The 19,018-nt window shown below is 41.1% G+C and overlaps 1 protein-coding gene across 1 annotated transcript in view; it reads right to left on the reverse strand.

Annotated features, from left to right (window-relative positions):
* cntn1a (contactin 1a) overlaps positions 1-17,157 on the reverse strand; it is a 39,795-nt gene extending 22,638 nt beyond the window's left edge. Inside the window, exons 1-6 of the mRNA XM_085778141.1 lie at positions 17,043-17,157; positions 14,097-14,135; positions 4,600-4,726; positions 3,573-3,751; positions 3,118-3,213; positions 681-887 (exon numbers count right to left, since the gene is read on the reverse strand). Of these exons, the coding sequence (XP_085634267.1) occupies positions 681-887; positions 3,118-3,213; positions 3,573-3,751; positions 4,600-4,726; positions 14,097-14,135; positions 17,043-17,100 (706 nt within the window). The 5' untranslated portion in view covers positions 17,101-17,157. The remainder of the gene's footprint in view (positions 1-680; positions 888-3,117; positions 3,214-3,572; positions 3,752-4,599; positions 4,727-14,096; positions 14,136-17,042) is intronic.
* Between the last annotated feature and the right edge of the window lie 1,861 nt (positions 17,158-19,018).

The raw sequence follows: 19,018 nt of genomic DNA on the forward strand, positions 1-19,018 counted from the left end.
TACCTCGAAAACAACTCTGTCTTGTAACGTTCCGTTATTATCTCTTAGCGTGGTGAATGTGCAGGTCACAACAGCGTTTTGGAGTTGTTGGATTGTGTATTTGATGAGTTTGATGAAGGAAACCCATGAGCCTCCGTAGCTCTGAGCAGCTTGCGGCTCTGCTCCGCCATTCTAAAAATAGCTCGCACCGACAATTAAAGGTAACGAATCTACTCCTAAAACTATGGCAATGGGCCAGTTTGCCAAAATGTTGAACTATCCCTTTAACACCATTGTTTGTTAATGATTGAGGATAGGAGGAAAAGATCAATGTAATATTTTAGTGCTACCAGGCAGAGTCACTTCCTGTCTTCCAGTTTATCTTTGAAACTCATCTCTTTAAGAAACAGACACTAGATACTGTTGCATCCTCTTGCCCCATTTTGCTGATAAAACAGTTACAGCTTGGATATTGTTTCTGTATCAAATATTTGTAGAGCAAAGCTAATGTTATTCTAGCCCAAGTGTCACTGTCATCTGTCATATCACGCAACAATTAATCTAGGCTAATTTGTGGCTCACATAAAATGAGTTTGTAAAGCTGGAGAAACCTCAAACCACTGCTTCAACATGATCATCATACATGGAAAGGTCAGAAATACTGGTACAATATGTGGTAGGAAGTGAAGTAGCCTACTAACGTTCAGCCTGAGGCACTAGGGGGATGTAGTTGGAGAAAACGCTCTTGGAAATGGACGGGCTGGATGCAATGCAGGAGTAGTTGCCAGTGTCTGAAGAGTCCACCTTGGAGATATAAAGGTTGCCATTTGACTGGGAGACAAAGCGTCTCTTGTCCAGCGGGATGAAGGTGGGGAATTCATTGAGGATCCATCGGAATGACAGCTCGGCTGCAGAGAAAGGAAAGAGACACGACAAAACACCACCTGTCAATCAAGACTCTGGACACATAGCAACAGCTCCAGAAAGAGCCGAAGGGATTAGATGTGTGAGCTGGCTCACTTTGAATAATCTGCACACATACAAAATAAAAATAGCACCATTCTTTAGCGCTCAGGGAAATTTATTATTCAAGCATCTATTGACCTTTCAGATGAAATCTTATAATTCTTTTAGCTGAGAGGCAAAATGGAGAGAGACCGTAAGCACATTGGCTTGTTGAGGTAATTTTGATGCTGTGGAGAGAGAGTGAACAATGCTTTCAGACTGTTGTGCTTAACAGATTTGCATTATCATGAATATTAAAAATGTGTTTACAGTTTTCTGGGGCGAGGGCTGTGGCTAAATAACAGCAAAATACAAAAAGTTTTCTCAAGCACGCTCGACGCATATGCAATGAAAAAGCAGGAAAAATAATAAAACAAGCCCACGTACAGAACAGTGCTAGAGAGGAAAACAAACAACCTTTGTGATGACAAAGGTTGACTAATATGAGGCTGATGAAAATGTTTTGTATTCTTTCTTTTTTTTAATCAATCAGCAGGTGGAAATAAATCCAGCATGGGGGATGGTTGCAAACAGAGAAGACTTGAAACTGAGAATCAGTGATGTCATTATTATTATACTTTGGAGGACATTAAAGCCCCAGTATGTAACTTATTTGGCTTTTTATTAGCAAAAATCAAATATTGCTTTCATAAATACGTATTTCACTGAAGTCGAATCACACCCGCATACAAATAGAATGAGTTGTTACAAGTCGTTACAAATACATAAGTGGGCGACGCACCGAATCGAGGCGGCCATGTTGCATCGCCATTTTTTACGTTCAGTAGCAGCGTGACCGTAGGTAACCATGGAAACTCAGCGGAGCTGTGGGCTCGGCCTGTTAAAACTGTCACCACTTTGTAGTGTGAGGAAGGACGGAGGCACTGGTGTTGCATTCAGGTGCAGTCAGGCAGACGGCCGTCGGCAAACAAACCGGATGTCATTTTACTCCACGAGAGAAAGACGGTAAAACGTGGGTCACGTAAACAATACGACATCACCATGACAACATATTGTCACGTGTATTGTTTTGCCTCGTGCTGGCGGACCACTTGTTTACATAGACGCTTGTTTATCCTGTTACATGCAGCGTCTGCTGTCTGTCTGACGTCTGCCCGATTTCACGTGAACGCAACATCAAGAATACGTTCAGATATGCAACCGCACCGCTAGATGGGGGTAATTCCTACATATTATACCTTTAAGAGCAACTCAATAACAAGCCATAACAAGAAATTCCAGTCTCCTCACAAATTTAGTTAGTTAGTTTAAAGGAAATGTACAATCAGTTCACCTGAATTCCAGGGCGGTGAGCTGCAGCATCTAAGAGGAAACCCACATAACCTCTGTAACGCTGTCCCATCCACCTGTCTATCAGTCCCATGTTTATGACTATGATTGTAATGATGATTAAAAAAAAGAGCTCAGGATAATTCATAACACTGGTTACAGAGGACACACAAATCCCTTACTTTCAAAATCAAAAATACTGAAACTCACTGATCTGGTACACTTTCAAACAGCACAATCATGTACAGGGCAACAAACAACCTACTACCAGTAAATATTCAAGCATGTTTTTTCATGAGAGAAGGGGGATATAATCTGAGGGGGGAATCGAATCTAAAACATCTGTATGCACGCACAACTTTAAAAACCTTTTGCATTTCATTATGTGGAGTGAAACTGTGGAACAGACTAGCAATGGGGCTCAGGCAATGTCCAACCATGAGCAAATTCAAACAGCGGTACAAACAGATGGTATTCACAAGGTACAGGGAAGAAGAGGGATATGACTAACACTAGGGTTCTCACATTTTGTTATAATTGTTATTTATTTTGACACGAGCAGCTATGGTGGTGTTGTTTGTTTGTGTTGAGAGTATGTTAAAACAAAACACACACAGGATACACAGGAAGTCTGATAACTTGGTACTAAGTGGAGAAGGGGTAGGAATTAATAAGCTAATACTTCTTCCTATTCCTTTTCAAACAAAGTGTTGTATCAACAGTGCTTCAAGTGTGATATATCATTCACATGTTTGAAATAAAGCCTTCATTCATTCAGGATGCTACAAGATAAGGTAGGTGGAGCACTTCAGCAGATGCACATTCAGCCAACACATGCTGTACCTGGATGGTGTGGTGGGGGGGCACAGAGCAGCACTGCCCCCTGCCCCTCTTTGACCTTCACCGTCTCCCTCTCCTCTGATGAGAAAAGATCGAGGTCTGAGAGAAAACACAGAGCAAAATCAACTCAGCATCTACTGTCTTTTATTAACATTTCTCCTGTGGCTGAATTATAGAAAGTCTAAACTAAAGTTTCAGGGATCATGTAGAGTTTTGATTGTGAACTGAGCTGTGGCCTCTAATAGAAAAGCACATTAGCCACAGTGGCATTATGAAGTTAGACCATTGACAAATTGCACTTTCCACGCCACTTATGATTTGTCCCAGCTGCCCTCGCAATTTCAGTGCACTTAATAAGCATGAAAGCACAGCTCCAGGGCAGTTCTGTGTTAAGGCTGCATGGTACTGTACTGCTCAGCAGTGCAGCCTGAACGGGGGCTCGGATGGGGATCACTTACATCCGAACTGGACCGAGCCCACTCGGCTGATGATTGTGCCCAACATGTTGGAGGCCATGCAGGTGTAGTCTCCTTCATGTGTGGTTTTGATGGGGTTCTTGATGACCAAGTTGCCTCCTACTAAGCTGTAGTGGCTTCCCTCTTCATCCAGATCAATCATCATGTTGTTCAGCTTCCACCTACAGGGAAAACAACTGGGGTCAGTACAATAGTGCATTCTCAAAGCAGTCAGTATCAGTGATAAAACAACAATTAAAATTGTTAATAAATGGATTATTTTACATGCAGCGCTATGAAGTAGGACACTGACAAGTAAGTTTTCTTGAAATGCACCTCTGTACATACTGAAGGAATTTACCAATATCCACAAACTGGGAGCTGTTCTATATAAAGGCAATTATAAATTTCATGTTTCGAAAGGCATAACGGACAGTACAGTGGATGAACCCTCTTAAATACTTAATACCAGCTGTGGTCAAAGCTAATTCCTTTCCCTCTGACATCTAATTCTGGGCTCTCTGACAGTGAAACTGATTTGGGGGGATGCTGAGCAGTATCATTTACATACATTTACATCTAAATTGAAATGGATCATGTAAAACGCTGTAATTTCGAGCTGCAAAATGAGGTGAAGACATGATGGCCACGCTGTTTATACCACAGCTGCCGCAACATCTTATTTGTCATTGGGTTTTTCTAGGAGTTCCCATATTTTGCCATTTAAATGATTGTAGGTTTGAGAAAAACACAAACATCTGTGTTAACAAAATTTATTTCTGCAGATTGTTTGACCGCAGTAAAATCCATGGTGTGTTTCTGCATGGTCAAACACACACACACACACACACACACACACACACACACACAAGGTCAAGGTAATCATCCTTGTGACCTTGCCATTTAAAGGCAGACCCTCAAACTATGGGGTCTGCAACTATAAAAACAGCCTGAGAGATGGCGAACCATAGGAGGCACACAGAGCACAGTGGGCAGTAATGAGTCTGGGTTTATGGGGAACATATGTTACTTGTATTTAGCAGGTGGATTGGCTCGGGCCCGGCAGTTCAGGGTGATTTTGGCCTCCTGCGACTCCTCGGGGTAGATGGTATCCACTGGCTGCTCCTCAAACACCGGCCCAAAACCTGCGGCTTCGTCTGCAGACAACAAACAAACAAGACCAAGGTAAGTAACAACAAGCTGGGTTCAGGCTTACAAACAGGATACATCAAGGTGTTTGAGCTTGATACCTGTCTGGCAGTTCTGGGGCAGTTTCAAAAACATCAAAAACAGAATAGCTGAGTTCAGATGCAACACAAACTAAAAACATAGTGACTTCATGGTGATATATATTAACATTGCAGCACAGTTTGTCGGTTTCACAAATGCACACACATCCATCTCCTGGTCCTAAATCTTTAACTAATCTGATCCTTGCATGCACCCAAACTCTCCTTCAAGCACTGACGCGGAATAACAACCCCGTTGCTTTATTCCAAATCGCAACATCACACTAATTATGACAGAGCTGTGCCGACACTTTCATCTGTTGCCAGTGGATATGATATTATTACAAGCTAAATACAAATCCTGGAACTGGAAATGCTAACTTGACTTTGCATAATCCAGTGACCTTTCATTCCTTTGTCATTATCAGTGCTGTGAAACAGTTGCACATGCAAATCCAGACGGTGGGTTCTTCTCCATGAAGATGCCTGTCTTGGTTCAATCTGTCTGTAACACCGTCAAAGCGAACATACAATTAGCCTCAATTACACATTAAAAACAGAGAGAAATTAGGCGCTGTGGCATGAATAAGACATAAACACAATGCCAACCTATGAATAAGCAATGAGGCAAAATGTTCCCAAATGCTGATTATTCTCTCAGATCAAGAATGTGTGTAGGTGACTGCAGGAATACAAATGTGAGGCGTGCATGCACAGCATGTGCACATGTGTTATTCCCCTGTGTCACTTGAGTTCTAAGAGAGCACAGCTGACACCTCAATGGGGAGAAGCTCGCTCTTTCAAACAGAAGCATCCTGTTCCTGTTCGATCCTTCCAGCATTGGTGCTTAGGATTCACTCACTCTGAAAATGTCATATTGACAGACCGAAAGCAACCTTTAGAAACCTGTACAAAAGTCACAATATCCTGCCACTTGAAGCATGTATTCACACTACTATTCAGCAAAAAGAATCTGCAGAATACTAAAAGAATAAAAGGAAGAATCACATGAAAAACACTCCAGCAGTTAAATGTGTGAGGGCTTGACATCAGTGTACAGTAATCTGCAAAAGTGACTACCAAGTTTATCGTAACTGATCCGGTTGCACATCTATCTGCCTCTGCTGTCAGGAAGCAAAGGAATTAAAAGTTGTGTAATCCTCACCACTATAAAAGCAGCTCTATAGCCACAGTAGCATGCTAACTGTATAGCCAACCAGGAGGCAGCAATTAAGATGTTAGGAGACAGGACCCACTCCCACACACTCCAGCAGCCAACCGTGTGCAAGTGCTTGACATTGATGCAAATCCCAAGGACTCTGCATTACTGCTGGCTGAAAGGGAATTAAGCATATTATAAATGAGGCATTGTGGGGCTGACGGAAGGAAAATTAAGTGAGAAACTATGTTCTAGAAACAAGGGAGAAAAGAGCAAAGAGGAACTAAAAGAAACAGGCACACAGGGGGGTGTAAAGGGAATATAGTGACCCTATTCTACTGCTGGACTTAAGTTGTTCTGCATGGGTGTCAAAAAGTGCTTCAGATGTAAATATGAAATATAAATGTGGGGTGGGCTGGAGGAGGAGGAGAGTCACTAAGGCTCTGTAGCAGTGCTGCTGCTTTAACTCGGAGGGATGAGCGCTGGTGCTGTTCCTATCTTTTCTCTGTAATGTGGGATGTGACAGATGGTGGAGGGAGTGTTAAAGTGGACCACATAAGGCCCACTGCCTGCAGACACACACATGCCCGGAACATTCCCTCTGTCTCCTCTCACTTTCTCACTCTCTGGTTTTCCTTTGTCCCCTCTTCATCTTTCTAACCTACATGCAGTCCTTTCAGACACTCTTCTCCTCTAAGGTTCTCATACCTCTTTAACCTAACTAGTTGTTCAGACAATGGCGATTCACCTGAGACTGGAATAGTTAAACAGCTATCTGATGGATTGCCAAGAAACTACGTACAGACATTGAGGATGATTCCCTGACCCTTTTTTCAAGCGTCACCATGAATAAGAGATAAACACAATGCCAATGGGTTCTGGTGAAATGTCTCAACAAGTAGCCTGTTGGAGGGGTTGCCATGAATTTGTGTTGATATAATGATATGATATTGTAATAAGTGCTTGCTTTGCTTTTAACTCTGTTTTTAGTGTTTTGTTTGTTTTTATTCTGTCTTATGCTTCTTTTTTTTAATGTTTTGTCTTTATGTAAAGCACATTGAGTTGCCTTGGTATGAAATGCGCTATATAAATAAAGATGCCTTGCCTAAGTAAAAAATAGGATTAAGATTGTTTGTCATTTTTCCTACAGGAAGAGGAGAGTATGAATGCAACAAGTACCATCAAAGACCTTCCCATCAGCATCTGCTCTACTTTGTGTTTAGAGCTACTTAGCAAACGTTAGCAGGTTAAAGCAGAAGTAAGCGATCCGGTCGTTTTAGCTAACTTACTGTCAGCCGATGGCGTTATCAGTCCCCGCCCTCGTCCCTACGTCACCACATTCACGCGCATCCCTTGGCTGCACACACAGAGAGGACTGCCCCTTTATGCCGTTCTCTCTCCTCATTGGATAAAGGTTGTAGGATACAAGGAAAGTTTTCTCCTCGGCTTACAGCAGAGCAGAGTGACTGACAGACCCGTGTTTCGGACCAAACACTCTATAAGTGATTGCTGTCGGAAGATATAACTATTTAAGACTTATATTAACACCAATATTCCGCTTACTTCTGCTTTAACATGTAGAGTTAGGATGGTGAACATGGTCAACATTGTGTCTTCTGCATATCAGCATGTTAGTACTGTCACTGTGGGGATGTTAGTCGGATGACTTGCATTTAGCTCAAAGTCCTGCTGTGCACAAGGACAGCCTCAGAGCGCTGCTAGCACCGCTACACTGGACTCTTGTCTCTTGTTTTTCTCTAATTCTTGAATCATCACTCTCTCTCTCTCATAGCTTGCCAGTGGACCCTCTCATAAACTCTTTCAACCCTCTTTCCAAACATGACTGATGTATTTTGTCCAAACCACAGACAGTCTCTGTGCAGCTTTTAAATTCCACATCCCTCTTTCACTCTCTGTTTTATTATCTCTCTTAATCTTTGTGTGTCTCTCGGGTTCTCTCTTTTTAATCAAATCCTCCTGCAGTTTCTTCTTTTTTGCTTACAATGTGCATGACTGAGGGTACACTGTTTGCTTGGTCAGTAGGCAAGTAGTTATTTGCACAATAGTCAATAATGTAAAAGGTGTCCCCTCCCATATGCATGTACAAACACACAAAGGAAGAAGGACACACACACACACATATATAGTCTAGAGGCTATCTGTCTCCAAGGCCTGCTGGAAGTGATCTTCCTCAGGGCAGACTTCATTATCAAACACACCATTCAGCTTAAGGCCAGTTAAAGTTTAGACTGAAATACCACCCAGTCTGATATTATAGAAGCATGTGCTCTCCTCCACCATCAGCTTCTACAGAGAAATCAATAATTCATTGAGGTATTGAATATAACTTTAGGTACATGACAGCGACTTGTTAATTTGAAACAGTATACCAGAGAACATAACTGCAATCTGTCCCTTTGTCATTCCTTTCTTGTAAAATGTTGTTCTTTTCAATTGTCCAGCTGCTTCACAAGCTGCAGTTTCCTTTTTGTAAATACAATATTTTTAGTATGTGTTTTTGTTTCACATCTAAATAGTCACATAATTGCTCAAACTCCCAAAGGAACTTAATCCTGTGATGAATTCAACCTTGCACACAGCTGTGTGGTTTAGCTACATCTGCAGCATGCTTTGTTTGCATGACCAAGAGAGTGTCCAAGTGGGACAGATAACATATTGTTTCCTGGAGGCGCCAAGCACAGTGTTGCAATAATTACCCATAAGCCCCTGAGTCACACAATGAGGCATGATGACAGTCAAATTGTCCCTTGAGTGAGAAAAAATCTAATGTTTTTAATTTTCTGTATTAAATAAATAATGTGTAATTATTATGTTTTACTGCAAACCAGTTATTTGCAGAAGTATGGGCTGTGTATGTCAGTACATGCTCAGTGTGGTGCCAGTTATCATAAGGACTATTAAACTGAATTATTCTCTGAAACGGTGGCTGAAGCAGAGCTTTTCAAACAGGATTTATGAGGTCTTCTCTTCACAGTCCATGTACAAAAAAACTGAGTGCAACATTAGGACATTACACAAAGTCGCCCTCAATGCAAAGCATCCAAGATGCCATCGCTCACAAAGCAGAACTAAACTGCAAGAATCGCCAAAGAACATGAAAAGAGGAATGACAAATATTGGCAGCACATTGTTTGGTCAGACGAAACCAGATGGGGTTCAGCATGTTAGGCGATGACCTGGCCAGGACTACCACAGAGACTGCACAGTGGCAACTGTGAAACATGAGGAGGGGCTGCATGAGTGCAAGAGGTGTGGGGGACAAGACATTTATAGATGGCATGATGATCATGGGTATGTACCCAAAAACACAAGAAGCTTTTTTACCTTAAAGGGGAATTGCCATTTTTTATAATCTGGACTTTATTTCTAGCATAAAATACTATCATTTACTCACCCAGATAACTTTGGTGTACAAGTTGTTCCAGCCGAGAGCTGCGTATCTCCATATAATGCGAGTCGACATGGCAGCGGAATGCAGCCTCTAAATAACACATTATCCGCCGTGAAACTCGTTCATTTCACCAATATTTTGCTATGATACGCTAGTGCTATTCCCCTCTGAGTCCGGGGTTAGCTGTTATCAACATCCGTGGTCTGTAGGTTGACCTACTGACCTCTGACCTGGATGATGTCATCTCCGACCACTGCCCGGCTCATTCTGATAATAATGATTCCGCTTCAGCATTCGCGTCCATTTTTTGCGCAACTAGCTGGAGCTTTAGTGAGTCCAGGTTGCGGAGAGGAAGCATGTGGAAGCTGAACTTCATCCAGCTGCTCATTTTGTTCTGACAAGTCAGAAACACACAGAAACGAACCATAGCATTAGCAGTAGCAACAAGCCGTGCGGTGCTCAGAGATGACATCATCCAGGTCAGAGGTCAGTAGGTCAACCTACAGACCCCGGATGTTGATAACAGCTAACCCCGGACTCAGAGGGGAATAGCACTAGTGTATCATGACAAAATACTGGTGAAATTAACATGTTTTGTGGTAGATAATGTGTTATTTAGAGGCTGCATTCTGCTGCTGTCGGATAGACTCGCATTATATGGATATACGCGGCTCTCGGCTGGATCTAATTTCGTCGGAACGACTTGTAATGACTGGGTGAGTAAATGATCGTATTTTATGCTAGAAATAAGGTCCAGATTGTAAAAAACGGCAATTCCCCTTTAACACGTCCATGAACCCAAATACACTATACAAGAGTGTAAAATAGTTTTAAAGTGGAAACTATGACCTGAACTGAAGGATGTTGAATTGTCCGATTCAACCAAATTTAAGTTTCACCACCTCAAAAACATCAGAAATGTTCAAAGAAATTTCTTCTGCAGCATTATTCACTTCTGTGCTACGTAAAGCATGTGTTCTAACAGCTGAGAGAAGTGGTGTCTATTGACATTTCCTTACTTGTTTAATCCAGTGAAAACTAAAAACATTTCACAGGCATTAAAGGCTACAGGACTGACTGGTACTAAAAAGACAGATAGTGGGTGGCATGTCAGAGCAGACTGGTGATGGATATTAACATTGCTATGGGCTGAATGATAAGCTGTGTGTGCTTGTGAGAAGAAAGAGGGATTCTGCAGTGTGTCCCAGCTGGAAGGCAGCCTACACAATGTTCTGACCTTTGAGGAGCGTGGTATTGACTCTGCCTCCTCCGATGACGGTGCCTTCATCTGTGTTCAAGTTTGACAAAGAGTTCAACATTATAAAGCCTGAGCAGCACAGTCTTACGCGTTTCAGCGTCGAGTGACCTTCAACACTGAAGTCTAGTGGATGTGTGCATCATCACAAACAATCAGCCACATGCTGCTGTGGTATTCCTGGAGACAAGCCGAGATTATGTCAACATGTCCAGGAGGTATCACTCCACATGGGTGTGCAGGAAATGTGTCAAAATCATCCATTACTGAAGCTCCCAGGAGAAGAAAAGTGAATGAAACAGGGGAAAAAAAGAAGAAACAATAAAAATATGAATAAAATAAAAAGGATTCCTGTTGCTTCCACCAACAATTCAGTCTGGATGCAGCTTGTTCCCAGGCAACAAATCAGCAAGCACTCTTCTTTAGCCATTTACCCCTTGCTGACAGCTGCCTCCATGGGACAAACATTATGGAGATAATGCAAATGTCCAATTGGATGTGAGCTGGAGCTTGGAGCATTTCATTCCCCTTTTGCCGCCAAGACACTTGACTTAAAAGGAACAGTGGGACATTTTGGGAGATACGTTTATTCACGTTCTTGCCAGTGGTTAGATGAAAAGATCAATATGGACTATTTTTGGACTACTACTTGGCCTGGCACAAAGATCTCCTTGAGTCTCAGCTGGTCGCCTGGCAACCTTAAAGTGATGCCCCGCCAAAGAATAGTTTGGCACAAACCCCACTGTAAAACCCCCAACTTGTTGTTTATACACTACAGATACAGTACAGATCTTTAGAAAGAGACAGAACTCGTTAATTAATGAGCTTTAGAGATTGTGGTGAGTGGATTGTGTTACCATTGAACAGACAGACACACACACACACACAGAGACGGACTCAGTGTATGATTCAATCATACAGCCATTTAGGGCATTATTTTCCCTCATCAACCCCACAATGAAGCATAGCAACCGCAATTCTGGGTTTAATGACCATCTCTCCCAGTACAGTGCACTGTCTTGGTCTGCCCCCATTAATGTACATTTCCAAGTAGCAGAAATCCAGAAATAGCAACAGTGGAGAGAAACATGACCTCCAGATAGATTTTCATTTGTCCTATTGTGGACCATGGGAAAAGGAGGAGCCGTCTGTCACTTCATGTCCCTTAACAAATCTTGACAAGCGGATACTATTGTAGTTTCACCACCTCAGGGGCCGGAATGGGCAGAGATGGGCAACTGGAGCTGATATACTTTCTTTTCTTTGGTTGTCATTGTAGTTCAGCAATTGAGTTTACTGTCAGAGTAGAAAGGCTTAAATAATGGAGAACATGAAGCTTTTAATATCATATTATCTCTATATTTTTCAGCTTTACTGCATTGTTCATTTGTTGAACCTGCAAAGTGGATTGTGTTTTATTTAAAAGGGCGTTTTTGTGTGAGTATTTCACAATGTCATGTTGTCTTGAATGATGCAACAGATGACACAAGGAAGTTGTGCAACAGACGCCCACGGACGTCGTAACTAGGCATGCAGGGTGCTTTAAAAAAAAAAAAAAAGAATCTGATTTAAACTCAGTTTGTCTGACTTAGATCTATGCATTATATGAGATAAATGTAGGCTATGCTTTTGATATGATCTGCAGCCTGCCTGGCTCCATACAGCAGCCTGGCATCTGGCATAGTGGAGTCAGGCTGCATCTGACAGCTCAGTGTGACGTACAGCCTTTATTTGAGGGAGGCCTTTATTTCTAAATCCCTCAGTTTATTTTTACACATTTGCGACCAAGCTCATCGTTCATTAGTTCATCTTCATCTTCCTCACATGCTGTTCTCCTCACTGCGCTGTCGGATATTTTTTTATATATATATATACACACAGTATGCTATTATAAAATAACTTGGATCAGATCTTTAATAACCCAACCCTCAAAAATCTGGCCCCCCCTCTCAGAAAATAGTTCCAACATCCGCTGACGCCCCCTCTCCTGGACTGTAAGGCTTTGTGGTGAATCTTACTGGAGAATCTGTATCCTATAGTGATTTCCATAAATAAACAGCAAAGTTGCACAAGAGACTTTTTCCCGGAACAAATGAAACACACAACACATGTTTTGCTGGTTAAAGGTCACATGCAAGAATTGTTCTCCCTCTCCCCCGTTACCTGTCTCTCCCTCAACTGTGCTATCAATTAAAAGGCAAAAAAAGCCCAAAAAATATACTTAACAAAAAACAAAACATACAGTACTATACCTGAAAGAGAAATTGTATACATGCATTTGGGAGGGGATACCTTTACTCTGTCAACTACTGTATGAATAATTACTTGCCAAGGCCATACAATGACAGCGTCATCTGAGTGGTAAATGTTAGCAGAGATGGTTTAGTTCGCAACTGCAGCTCATTCATTCATTCATTAAGCCAAGGTGGACACTGAAATAATCAGAGTCAATTTTACTGTGAAACAAACAGAAGAAAACCATGAACATCCTCATCCATACAGCAGACAGACTGACTGACTGCTGACAGTCCTCTGATATCAAACCAACTTAAGTCTGTAACTTCCTTCCATCGTCCTCCAGACAGCTGCCTTCATCCACCGGGACTGAATTAACAAACAGGATGGAGACAGTTCCAGGTCACTTTTCATGCACCACCAACATGACAACCTGACTGGGAGTAGTTTGTGCCATTCTCTCTCTCTCACACACACACACACACACACACACACACACACACACACACACACAATCTTATTCTGGTCCACTGTCGACCAAGCAGATGTTGAAAATGTGCAGCAGGCTCTGTGGTCACAAAATCTGATAGGTCACAGATTTCACAATAACGCTGGCAAAGTGTGAGTGGGGCCAAAGGCTAATATAACAGGACAAGGTGTTTTATATGGAATTTGCATCAACATATCATTATTGCGTTGACTTTGACAGCTCTAATTTTAACACAAAAATGCAATAAGCAACCAAAACCCGCACTGGCCTTATTCTTCCAAAATGCACCTAGACCTACAGTAGTGGTGTAGCCTCAACTATGAATCATTGCTTCCACCTCTGAACTCCAAGGCCACAGCCTCATCAACCTGCCTGTGAATAGGTGCAGCTTGTTTCTCTGCTATAGAGACTATAAATCAAACACAGTCTTTTACTGAGAGAATTTTACTGCAATCCTGTTTTTCACATTTTGTGGTCTCGGTTTGAACGAACTATGAATTCCTAAAGGGTGCTTCAAGAGAATGAATGTGTTCATAAAAATATATACCGGTAGGTTGTCGACCCATTGACCTTTACTTACTAACACTGTGTGCTATAACATCCTGGTCAGCATCAAGCTTGAAACCTTACCACCAATCGAACACTTCATATTGTATGAATATCGATAGTATAAAACAAACACAAAAAAACTATATTAACTGTGATGGATATTTAAAAGTGTATGAATGTAAGGTGGAAGTTTCTTACCTCTGTAAAAGTCTGGTTCCTCCCTGTGAAATGATGCATCTGTAACAGAGGACATTATGTCAGCATTTCAGTTACTTCCTCTGTTCTCGACTACAGGTACATTTCTCTTACTCCTCACAGGATACAACAAGAAAATTGATCAAAACCTATTACACCCCATCATCAAAGTCTCTTCAGCAGGGTGAGGGTGTTTGATAGGATCCCCTTTTTGCTGCTGAGAATGTGATGAATGGCTGGAAAGCCAGTTTTTTGGAATGAAAGACTACCTTTGGCTGATGGCCATCTCTGTGAAATCTACTACATCTTGTCCTTCTAATAAAATACTACACTTTTGTGAATGGCCTTGAGGATGTAATAATTTATGGTGCATTTAGGGGAGAACAGAGTTATCTCCAATGATTAATGACTGTTAATCTGAATAACTATGTTTGTGTATAAAATATGTGCATAATATATACACACTACACACATATATGCACAACTTTGTTAAATACTATCTGTCTGAGAATTACCATTGAGCTGTCTGAACCATACAAATCACACACTGTACACTCTATCCTTTAGTTGCAGGGTGTTGTGTGCATGAGTTTTGCTCTGCTGTCATAATATTAATGTCATATTTGCCATCAAACTTTATTCTAGTTGGGGCTAAACAAAAATGTCAAGCCAATGTTCTCTACGCACAATAACAACCTGAGTCTGCTGGTTGGCTGCTGTCTGTTTAGATAGAGCAGCGGCACAGTTCAGCCCTGTGTGGCTGAACTCTGTAAACCACAGAGCGTGTGTGTGTGTGTGTGAACTGTGCAGCCGTGTGCGGGGTGTTGATGTATGTTTATCTCCCTATTCCTATTCTGTCTCTGTATGCGGGAGCATTTTCAACAGGATATTCTAAGCTTTCGCTGTAGTGCTGCCAAAACTTTTGGTGAACTCAACTGCAATGCTACAAGGACTTTCCCATATAACAAAAAGAGGGAAAAGAAAAAGATAAATCTCCTCCATCTCAATGCCTGTCTGAGTAGGATGTGATGTGAAGCCAAAATTCCCAATCCCAGCCCTCTTTTTTTTGGTTCATGTGAAATCCAGCCTGAAACAAGTGAGAAAAGCCCCAGGTACGGGAGCAGAGGAGGTTGTATCTTTTTTAGACAGGCCATTTTCAGGCCGGCTGTTTTCTGTCCACATTCCCTTGTTTCCAACACAGATGATTGCACAGCAGGAGCACAAAAAAGAAAAGAAAACCTGCAAACTTGAGGACCTCCAGGCGCACAATTGCCCAACCCATGTAATCTTTGTAGCTCTTCCTTTTACAACTGGCCTCAGCTTTTTGTTTTCTTTTGTTTATTAAGATCCCCATTAGCTTTTGCCACACAGCAGCTATTCTTCCTGGGGTCTTTTCATCTTCATAACAACACACAACACATACTTAATACATAAAAACAAAAATACATACAGAAGAACACATACTTAATACATACACATACAAACAAAACATCCAAGACGAACACCTAACATACATTACCAGCTCCTACATTGAATCACTACACAACAAGGATGCCAAGACCCAATTTACAGATACAGTATACTAATGGTCAAAATTACGATCGAAATAATAATAATCTCTTAGTTTCATTTTAAAACTAACCACATTTCTTTGTTGTATAACATAATTCGGAAGGGCATTCCACTCCTTCATAGCTAATACTGTACATTGAGAAAGTGCCCTGGGTAAAATAAAATAACCTCCAGCAGCATGTCAAGTTGAGTAATTATGTATGTCTGAACTAAAAGATAGTTTTCTATGAAAAAAAAAATATATATGGCATTTTAGTTGTTATAATATTTCTAAGAAATACCATCAACAAATATGACAATCTGTGCTTTACATCCAGCCAACCGAGACTGGCATACATTTGACAAATATTCGACCTGAAGTACAACACGTGCTGCTTTGTTTTGTATAAGTTGCAGTTTTCTGATGTTGGCTAGTGAGGTATTGGACCAGACAACTGTACAATAATCCATATGTGACTAGTAATTTGTGTTGTTAGACATTTAGAGCATCTCCTAATCATTGAAAGAATGTTTCCAATTTTGGTTATTATCCTCCTAATATGCATGTCCCATGATAATGTATGATCTATGATGATTACTTGTACCTTATATCTTTCATCAAGTTCATTTAGTTCATCTGTGTTTACTCCTGACATTAAAACACATCATTACTGAAGTCAATAAAAACAGATTTGTAGTTTCCCTTGAGGCACACATCATTTGCACTATCGTTATATATATACACAGTTGTATATTTTTGAAAGCTAGTCATTAACAGCTTGTTGACACCTTGTCTTTATCATTTCCCATTCATGAGTCCATTTGCAATCCAGTTTTGATGAATGTGTTACTGTGCAAGTCGTGTGCCTCCTGTTTTTTTGTTTTTTTTTGCCTTGTTGGAGGAAAATGCCTCAGTCTATTTAGTTGCTGTTTTGCAGCCACGTCGCAGACAGACTGTTTATCTTTGAGACTGGGGTTTTTGAAAGGTTGCATTTGATGAAGATAAAGGGCATAGAAATAAAACAGAGTCAAGCTAAATGAGCAGCGTCCTTTTGATTTCTCAGTGCTGTTCACTGCCAATGTTTGAGAAGCAAATTCTCGGCGAGCAAAGTGCTCCCACTGCTGAAACGATTACCACACTTTATGTGGCACAGATGCCAAATGAGTGCAAATTTTATGATTTACATGTGTTTATTTCAAGCACTGAACTGAGAAATGAAATGACTTGTGCGGTCATAAAAACATTCGACAGTGATATCTGAGTAGCTTGACGGTCACATTAAAAAGGCTGCGTGTAAAGACATGCAACGCTTTCTATTCATCCATCAGTGGTGATACAGCTCCTCAGAATCTCTCTTCACACATTCTGTGGATTCATTTAGCCGATGTGTTACTGACCTGCAGGGGAGAGCGAGAGGACCAGGAGATGGAGGAGGAGCAACGTGTGGTGCAGCATGATGTTCAAGTAAGAACCACCTGGTGGGGTTACAGCTAGAAGCTCAGCTGATGGAACATTAGCAGGACATTAGCCTGGATTTCCTGAAAGACACATAAGAAAAGAGGAAGAGATTGTCACATGACAGGAAAAAAATGCATAGACAATATATAAACTTTTCGTTTAATTTTGTTTTATTCCATTCATGGTTTAACATATTTCACATGGTTGCACATATTTACATAATGCACACTAAAGTCACCATAAATGAAAAGGAGCAGGATGAAGAAAAACTACCTGCCCCTTTCTATTGTTATAATTGCATTGGCTCCTACTATCAACACCAATATTTCAAAGAATTCAAGATGATGAAACATGTAATAATAACAAGTAAACAAACAAGCAAAGCTCGTCTACAGTGTATCTATTGTTTCTTTTTCCCCTTCTTTTTTTATAGGCGCTTATTTTTCTTTTTTAAACATTTTCTTAAAATGAGATATACTTATAAAACATTGGCATTCACAAAGCAAGGAACTAAAAAGTTGTACACCTGCAACAGAAATACACATTTGTTTTAAGGCTGTACAGATAAGAAAATTGAATTTGATTCCACTCCTGGGTCATAAAATTAGTGTAATAACTCATCTATCAGACGATGTAGCCCAAACGTTGTGCAAAATTATATTTTTGATTAAATCTAGGATGAAAGTGTGGTATGTTTTTTTCGCATTGGATAATGCAGGCGCACTGATTATACATCTGCGCACGATTCATCAGCCACTGATATTGGATCTGTCATCTGTCAATCAAAACGTCTGAGACACGAACACACACACGGAGCTCGGTCTCACCCCAAGCTTTGAATATCCCGCCCGCTCAATAACGACCAATCAAATTTGTTTTCCTTACTCGGGTAAACTCGTGCGGCAACTTGTGACAACTCGGCGCGACAAACAGGACAAACGGCCATTTCTGTACACCTTTAAGTGTATCCTTGCAAATGTATGTTTAAAATCAAGCTTCAGTCTGTTGTCCTCTTCCTCCAGCTTGGACAAGCTCTGTAAATGTTCTGGTAATGATCTGTTCTTTGCATTATACATTAAGGTCTGAAGATCTACAGTATTAGATCGGCCACTTTCAATAAACCTGCAGGAATAAAAAATCTATTTGAGGGTTCTCTGTTGACTCCCTTATGAATAACTCTTACTGCTCTTTTCTGTAGCAGAAACAGAGTGATGTTACTAAACTAAATGCAAAAAGTGACTGTTAAAGCAGAAGTAAGCGATCCAGTCGTTTTGGCTAACTTCTTGTCAGCCGATGGAGTTAGCAGTCCCCGCCCTCTTCATGGATCTATTGGTCCTCGTCCCTACGTCACCACATTCACGCACATCCCTTGGCTGCACACACAGCCCTTTATGCCGTTCTCTCTCCTCATTGGATAAAGGTTGTAGGATACAAGGAAAGTTTTCTCCTCAGCTTACAGCAGAGCAGAGTGACTGACAGACCCGTGTTTCAGACCAAACACTCTATGTAAGTGATTGCTGTCGGAAGATATATCTATTTAAGACTTAAATTAACACAAATATTCTGTTTACTGCTGCTTTAAATCTAACAAATCAATATGTATTGTTCATAAACTCACTTTAATCACACTCAAGCAGAATATTTGCTTTATACATGCATACATACATTCATACATAGGCTTAAACAATGTGGATGGAATGAATATAGAAGCTTTTCTGTGCACATCATGTGGAAACTGATCAACTGCATCACTGCACACAACCAACCAATCCCTGCCTACACAAGGACCACAAAAGCACAGCAGTGCAGCAACTTAGCCATGTCTCTGCTTCCTGTCAGCCTCCCGGGCACAAGCTCCTTGATTGGTGGCCACCTGATGATTGACATTTGGACAGTTGCCAGAAGAAATCCGGAG

This window comes from Trachurus japonicus, chromosome 6, assembly GCF_045865225.1.
Source record: "Trachurus japonicus isolate A0001 chromosome 6, Traja_1.0".
Classification (NCBI taxonomy): Eukaryota; Metazoa; Chordata; class Actinopteri; order Carangiformes; family Carangidae; genus Trachurus; species Trachurus japonicus.